The sequence below is a fragment of the Lipotes vexillifer genome, unplaced genomic scaffold, assembly GCF_000442215.2.
Source record: "Lipotes vexillifer unplaced genomic scaffold, Lipotes_vexillifer_v1.1 scaffold299, whole genome shotgun sequence".
NCBI classification, from domain to species: Eukaryota; Metazoa; Chordata; class Mammalia; order Artiodactyla; family Lipotidae; genus Lipotes; species Lipotes vexillifer.
Window position 1 is genome coordinate 1,047,606 of NW_006784347.1, and position 8,140 is coordinate 1,055,745.

General features: G+C 39.1%; 1 protein-coding gene across 3 annotated transcripts in view; it reads left to right on the top strand.

Annotated features, from left to right (window-relative positions):
• Nucleotides 1-8,140, top strand: part of TLK2 (tousled like kinase 2) — a 110,279-nt gene that overhangs the window by 99,138 nt on the left and 3,001 nt on the right. For all 3 annotated transcript variants that reach the window (XM_007456746.1, XM_007456747.1, XM_007456748.1), the window contains 4 exons: nucleotides 182-351; nucleotides 1,565-1,703; nucleotides 5,307-5,418; nucleotides 7,276-7,383. In XM_007456746.1, coding sequence (XP_007456808.1) covers nucleotides 182-351; nucleotides 1,565-1,703; nucleotides 5,307-5,418; nucleotides 7,276-7,383 — 529 coding nt within the window. The remainder of the gene's footprint in view (nucleotides 1-181; nucleotides 352-1,564; nucleotides 1,704-5,306; nucleotides 5,419-7,275; nucleotides 7,384-8,140) is intronic.

Sequence of the window (8,140 nt, forward strand, 5' to 3'; positions counted from 1 at the left end):
AGCAGTTTTCTTCCGGTAAACCACTCAGTTAGCTAATACTGAATAAAGAATAGAAGAATATTTTAAGGAGCAAAGAAGAAAGAAGTGAGAAGCTAATGACCTGACCTTTTCAGTGGGGCTGGTTTAGACTTAATCTGCTTGCTCTTATCCCACGGTCAAATGTTGGTTTATTTGTGTTTAGATTTTGTACAGTATTGGAATACTGTGAGGGAAATGATCTGGACTTCTACCTGAAACAGCACAAATTAATGTCGGAGAAAGAGGCCCGATCCATTATCATGCAGATTGTGAATGCTTTAAAGTACTTAAATGAAATAAAACCTCCCATCATACACTATGACCTCAAACCAGGTATGTCTAATTTTTAGGAGACAGTATTGGTAGTATTTCTTTGGTCTTATAAGTGACTTTTAATTTTATAAAGTTAGGGGACTTGGCCGGGGACCAAGAAGGCCTAATAACATCTGACTTTAAATTGCCTGGGTAGTGGGAATAAGAGAGTCCCGGCCACACAGCACTGGGTTTATTAGGAGGGTGGGTTGTATTAAATGCTCTGGAGAAACAATGCCCTTGTCTTAGAGCCAGGGCGGTTCATGATGTCAGTCTGATTAAGAAAGAACTGCTCTGGCAAGCTCCGTTTTGTTTTTTTCCCATTACTCACACTGCATAGCAGTTCCTCTACTCCAAGTCTCTCTGATAAGTGCCCCCAACATTAACAATTATTTTACACATATGCCTCCCATTTCATTAAATTCCGAGTGGAATTTTCCATCTTTTCTCATGGTTACTATCTAACTTTGATAGTCGCCAGTCGAGTAGAGAGCAATTAGACTTCTTACTTCTGTCTGTTGTTGTCATTCTGAGCTGTTGCTTAGAAGTCTGCCTGTGTTGTCTGTAGACAGCTCTAACCAACTGAGCTTAGGTGTCGGGAAGATTCCCGTTTACCTCCTGGTGGGCACAGTTGTTAACTTTGCTTTCCTCTTCTGATAGCTACATGTTAAATCTCACTATTCACTATTCTTTAATTTTCTAGTATAATTCAAATGACTAAAAAATTCACCACAATGAAGTGATTTTTTAAAAAGATGGCTATTGTGTGATTGGGTTTTCTGTCACTGAATGCATTACATTTTCCTGCCCCAGGAGCTGTAGGTGGCACTGTGGTACTAGCTTAGATTCCCTTGTATGTTTTCTTTGATCCCCCCACCCCCACCCCAAACTACTGTCCTAAACAGGGTGGTTAAGAGATCCTTACTGAAAGTTCGGATGTAACTTTCCCACTATTTTTGACCAACCATAGAAGTGATACTTTACTTTGGCTAGTTAATTATTTTTTTCCACTGCTCATAGTGGTGGTTTTGGCACATTAAGCAGGTGATTCTTGGAAAAGAGACACTTACAACTCTCCCCCAGCATCCAGAGTCCAGATCGTTTTATTCCAGAGATTTAAATGTTTGCTGTTATATGTAAGAGTTTCAGTTCAGTTGTCCTCTTCTTGCCTGTTATTACCTTGGATTATTTTAATTAGTAAGTTTTTTATTCATGAAGTTTTTTATCTTTTTAGGTAATATTCTTTTAGTAAATGGTACAGCATGTGGAGAGATAAAAATCACAGATTTTGGTCTTTCCAAGATCATGGATGATGATAGCTACAATTCAGTGGATGGCATGGAGCTAACATCACAAGGTGCTGGTACTTACTGGTAGGTACCTGGGAGATTTGTCAAGTTGGCTGATGGAGATGTGGCTGTGCTATACTGAAGTGTTGGTAATTATTAAACTACATCCTGTCTGCTTAGGCAAAAATGCTGTATACCATAGTAGACTTTCCTCTCCAAATATTTACTGTCTTTTCAACAGTTTGACTCTTTGTATTTACATGAATTTGTCTTAATTTTTCTTTCTGTTCTTGAAAAACCATTGAGAAAGAGATTATGTGGGGCCACGTGTTTGAGTTGTTTGTTTCCTCAGTAGGTTTGCTCCTACTGAGTAGATAGAGGATGAGGTTGCTCATGTGTATGAAAAGAGTGGCCTTAAATTCTTTTCAGAATTTCAAATGCAGGTCTCTCTCTTCATGAGTTAATGGGATGAGGGATTTGTTTTTAGAGTTGCCTGAGGATGGTGGACTCTCAAGAACTAAGGAGTTATGAAGATTAGGATGTAAAATAACCATAGCATCCCTTGAAATCTAAACAGGAAAACACGAGCATGGTTTACCAAGAAATTTGTGCATTTCTGGCAGCCACGTTCTAAAAGGTTTTGAGCCACATTTCTTCCCATCTGTTGTCACTCATCTACTCCCCAGCCACCCCACCCCAGCTAGCTCTGCCTGCGTGTTCTATGCCCTATCCTACTCTGCCGAGTATTACTTTTGACAGTGAGAACCATAAAAGATACCTGCAGCTCAGGCATTTGACTTTGCGATTGTAAAGGCATGTTACCAGAGCTTTCTTTTCACGTCTGCAGTGGTGACACAAAGCCATACATTGGAATGTGTAATTCTGAACATGGGAAAGCCTCCAGTAGCACTAAGGGAGGGGGAATACATACTGTTAAACCCCAGGGTCAGTTGGCCAAGTCACTTATGTTTGAGACTGAAGGGCCCTGGCCCTTAGGAGATTAGTGACTCTCTCGGAATGAGGTTGTTGATCTGAAACAGACAGAGAAGAGGGGGACGTCAGTCCTGGTCTTACCGCTCCCATCATATTAAAGAAAGACTCAATCATATCCTGCTAGAAATACCATGTAAACAAAATTTCAACTTTCCCTTGCTCTGTATTGTTTGTGGAGATGGTACCTATAGTGAAAATCAGTCCCTAAATTAAAACTTTGAGATTCTAGGTTCAAAATAGAAGCTACATTTACAGTGTTTATTCACTTGGTGGTGGTTGTGGGTTCCTGTCAGTAAATGATACAAAAATATCTGTTGTTGGAAATTCTAGAAGCAGGTCTATACCTCTGCTATATAAATTCACCAGAACTTGGATTTTAGCTTTTCATTTGATAGCTTGTTCTTTTTTTAAAGGTAAAGATTTTTCATGTTTAAATTAATTATCTCATTGCTGCCTATTGCTGTATTTGCTAAGCTATAAAATTCAGTGGTTGGAATTTAAATAAAAATATATAATGTTTGGGATTTGCTTCAAAGTAATCTGTTTGGGGGAGGTGGAGAGGGGTGTATAAGAACAAAGATTTGCCACATCTTGACAATTATTGAAGCTGGATGATGTTTGCTTGGGGTTCATTTTACGATTCTTTCTACTTTAGATCATATTTGAAGTTTTTTTTCATAATAAAGAGTAAAGTAGAGGGGGAGCTACTGAGAAAATTAATTTTATGGGTTTCTATGAAGGTTTAAAAAGTCTCCATATTGGTGTTTATAATCACCATCCTCAATATGTCATCCTCGTATTATGTCCCAGAGACACACAGATAGAATAGGAGGACATAACAGATTTTAAGTGATTGTTTGTGGCATTTGGTTGTTCCAGAATTCTTCTACATGGAATACTACTTTTAAATAAGTAACCCCTAGACTAGTTCTTGAGAATCATTTTTCTCTATGAGGATTTTATCATGATGGCGTATGCAACTTTGTTTGTTTTTTAAACACAATTTAGTGTAGTATCTTAGAACTGTCTTCTACTCTCCCTCCCAGAGTCCTTGATAGTGACTTAGAATACTTATTATTTGGGTGAAGAACTAGTGTATTTCTTCATTTATAGATGGGGAAACTGAGTCCTAGAAAGTGATATGCCAGATTTGTACTATTAAGGGACAGTGTCTATTTGGCCAAATTATTGCTCTGCATTTGGATAAGTCCAACAACCTCTGTTCTTCCTCACCACAAACAAGAACTTACTTTTTCCCTACTACTTCCACCAAAAAGTTATAAGTACATTAAAAAAATCATTTTAGAATCAAGGTTCTATTTGTTATTTATCCAAGATCATATTTAAGTTATGTATATTAAAGAATCAAGAACCATGAAAACTTACAGTTCAGGGAGGTTTTAGTGGCATTTGGAAGAGCTGTTCTTTTTATAGATTCTTTTGTCTATATTTTTATTTCTTTGCCTTTCTCCCCCACCCTGCTTTGTGAGTTCTCTGTCTGTATTTTCACTTTTCAATGTGTGTTTTGGCTAAAAGCTTTCGTTGTGAAATAATAATCTAGGTCAGTGGTCTTAATCATTTAAAAATGACTGTTAAAAATAAAAAGGAACAACCTGAAACTAAACTTCTTTAAAAAAAAAAACAACAACCCATCATCTGAACATTTTCTGCCTCTCAACTCTTGTGATTCTCTTCCAGCTATACATTTAGATTTTTATACCAGAAGCACAGCGGGGTTTATAATAGTTTTTCACAGAATTGATTTTGCCAGCATGAAATCTGCAGAAATCAATTTGTTATCTTCAGAATTCTGCCTTCCAGCTGTGCTATGGTGAAGACTCCAGGCAATGAGGAGAAACATATTTATTTCGTTTCCTAAATGCTAAGAGGCATTTACCTTCCACACCATACAATTTGGTGTGGTTGGCTGTCCAGCTAGTCTTTTTAGAGGCCAGGGGTGGGTGGGGAAGGAAGGAATTCAGATGAGGATTGAGTTGGGCTAATAACTAGTAGTTTGTTTGGCTTTTTATGCACTATTTGTTAGTCTTCCATAAGCCCCTGATCACCCTTAAAGTAGGGAATGTAAAATATCCTTTCATAATATGAACTTTAATGTCACTATTGACTATAATTGTAGTTATTTTTAGCCTAGATTTCCAAAAGAGGCTATCTTAAGAAGACAGAATACCCACTCCCCTCAGAGATTTGTACTGGGTCCTGAATTCATTTGGACTTTTAAAGGAGTAATTTATTTTGGAGACATCTTCTTCTGCCAGCCTGAAAGGAAATCACACCACTTCTAGTTGTATTTTAATGTTTGTTGCTGCAGCTGTCATAAAAGGGAGTGCACTTCTTTTGTGCTCCCTCTCCTTTTAAAAACTTGTTGAATGACACCTATATTAGACACAGCACTGGGAAAGGAGGCTGGGGTGGGTAAAGTAGGAACTAGGGACAATATCCACCTCTCTCCGTAAGTAAGAAACATGTATTTTAAGGCTTTATAATAGGACATTGCTGCCTCCTTAAGTTAGAGTGTCTTTTCATCTACTTTATCCAGGTGGGTCTAAGTTGGCTTTTCAACTGTTAAGATTCAGATATTTTTATTTCTAACAGGGTCTTTATTTTGCCTTTTTGTAAATGTCTTAGATTTATACAGTCTTTTTTCTAAGAATTTTTATTTTCCTTTTGTCCCAGGTATTTACCACCAGAGTGTTTTGTGGTTGGGAAAGAACCACCAAAGATCTCAAATAAAGTTGACGTCTGGTCAGTGGGTGTGATCTTCTACCAGTGTCTTTATGGAAGGAAGGTAATGAAGACGGTTGGATGTGGTGGCTTCTGTCTTAGGTGGTGCATGTACACGGTGGCATTGTGTGGATTATTCTCTTGGAGTTCATCATTGGGTTATACAGAATGGAATCCTGAAAGTTGTGGTTTGAAGGAAATACAGACTTTAATTATAAAAGCTTTATGCATAAGCAGAAATTTTCAGTCCCAGGGCACCTAATGAATTCTGCGGAGCTGTTGAAGACATGCATTTTTTGCTGTTCTCAGATCCAGTCTATGTTTTGATTCTGATAATGTGTACAGGGAAATATATGAAATAGTTTACTAAAGTATACAGTCTTCCCAAGAGCCATTCTTAAGGGTCCCAAGAATTGAAACTTGAAAAATCTGCAAGGCTTCTTATTGCCAACCACCCCATTAGTTAGAGCTTTTATTAATAAAAGCATGCTTTGTATTTCTGTACCGGGGAGGTGATGTCAGAAAGTACTCATTGTTACTTCTGGTAAAGGTGATATATTATTTGCGTGAGTAAAAACGTAGATGGTAAACTACATCTAATGAATTGTCACATTTGTGTTTTCCTTATGAGCATAATATCTTGTATAAGTGTATATATTGGGATCCAGTTGTATATTTATATTCTTATTTCTGCTACCGGTGTGTCTGTGTGTCTTAGCATTCCCCATTGGGCTGTGGGTTTAAGCCATTTGGGAGTTCTACAACTCCCTTAGACTCCTAATATTTTGATTACAATCTCCAGACCAAACTCTTAATTCAGATCTCAGCTTCCCCTTTAACTTCTCCTTGGGCTTTGTTTCTTTATTGTACCTATCTAACATGGGGAAACTATTCAGAACTAATAGGGGTTAATTATTATTTATACTCTGATATTGTGGAAGTGCTGCTGATAATGGTGGTAGAGGTTATCTAGAAAGAATCGTGATCTCAGTAGAAACCCTGTAGAGATGACACTAGGTGTGAACTTATTTTTTTTAGGAGTTTATTAGAAGATAGCAATTTGTGGCACAGATGAAGCCACTCACTGAGTAGCCCCGACTCTGTTTTTTCCCCACTTTGTTGGTACCCCTCTCCTCTTTCACTTCCTTTCCATTTCTTCAATCTGTGTCTCGGGTCTGTCAGCGGCACACATATATATTGCTTAAGCCCACAGGTATCACTCAGGGCAAAAGAGGTTGCTGGTTCCTGCTCTGAATCTTCTTTATCTTTGCTGTAAGCAAAGCTTAGCAAAGGTGTTGTGATATAGCAGATGCTGCTTCTGGTCCCAGCTCTGCCTTAACCTAGATGTTGGAATTTGAGCAAGTTACTTAAGCTCTGAGCCTTTCCATCCATTATCTATAAAATGAGAGAATTAGAGGAGATCATCTCCAAAGTTCATTCTAGCAGTTCTTGTTGAGATGTGTCTTCTCCTTTCCTTTCTCTTTGGTTTTGAATTATGTTCTCTCTCTCTCTCTCTCTCTCAGTTAATTAATTAATTTATAGCTGTGTCAGGTCTTCGTTGCTGCGTGTGGGCTTTTCTCTAGTTGTGGCGAGCAGGGGCTACTCTTGGTTGTGGTGTGTGAGCTTTTCATTGCGGTGGCTTCTCTTGTTGCGGAGCATAGGCTCTAGGCATGCAGGCTTCAGTAGTTGTGGCATGTGGGCTCAGTAGTTGTGGCTTGCGGGCTCTAGAGCGCAGGCTCAGTAGTTGTGGCACACAGGCTTAGTTGCTCCGCAGCCTGTGGGATCTTCCCTGACCAGGGCTCAAACCCGTGTCCCCTGCATTGGCAGGTGGATTCCTAACCACTGTGCCACCTGGGAAGTCTGTGTTCTCTCTAATTTTAACCAGAGGCATACCTTTGTTTGTTTTGTTTTTATATGATAGCCTTTTGGCCATAACCAGTCCCAGCAAGACATTCTACAAGAAAATACTATCCTCAAAGCTACTGAAGTGCAGTTCCCGCCAAAGCCAGTAGTAACACCAGAAGCAAAGGTAAGTTTTGATCCATTGGCCAGCAGAAATGTCTGCTTTGCTTTCTCTATTATTTCTCTGGGTAATTTGTCCAACCCCTACCTTCTTCTCCCCCTCTCTTCCCACAACAAACATTTATTGGGTGCCTATTAAGTACTAGACACTGTTCTAGGTAGTGGAAGGAGCTGTGACTGTGTGGCAGTGAACTACACAGACAAGGTCCCTATACTTACGGAGTTTACATTTTACTAGGCGAGACGAACAATAACTAAAAGTGAATACATTTCAGGTGGTGATAAATGTTTTGAAGAAAGCAAATCGGAGTAAGGGAGTAGAGAGGGGGGAATCCCCTTTTTTGATGGCATGGTCGGGGAAGGCCTCAGTGATGAAGTGACTTTTTTGAACAGTCTTGACTGATGTGAAGGTGGGAGCCATGTATAGATTTGGGAGAAGAATATTCTGAGCAGAGAGAAGTGAATAAAGCTCAGATGTGAGTGTGAGCTTAGCAGGTCCACAGAGCAGGCTGAGCAGAGGGGAGAGTAGTAGGAGAGGCAGCAGGATAGATTGTAAACTGATGGACGGCAGTTGACGGTTTTAATCAGGGCAACTTTGTGACCTGATTACTGTTTCAAAAGCCTGCCCTGGCAGCTGTATAGAGGGAAAGTTCAAGGCAAAAGGAGTTTATTTGATTGGTGTCCATCCCAAGAAAACCTTCCAGCTCCAGGTACCTCACTAAGAAAGCTTAATTTTTTTTTTTTTTTTTTTTTTTTTTTTTTGG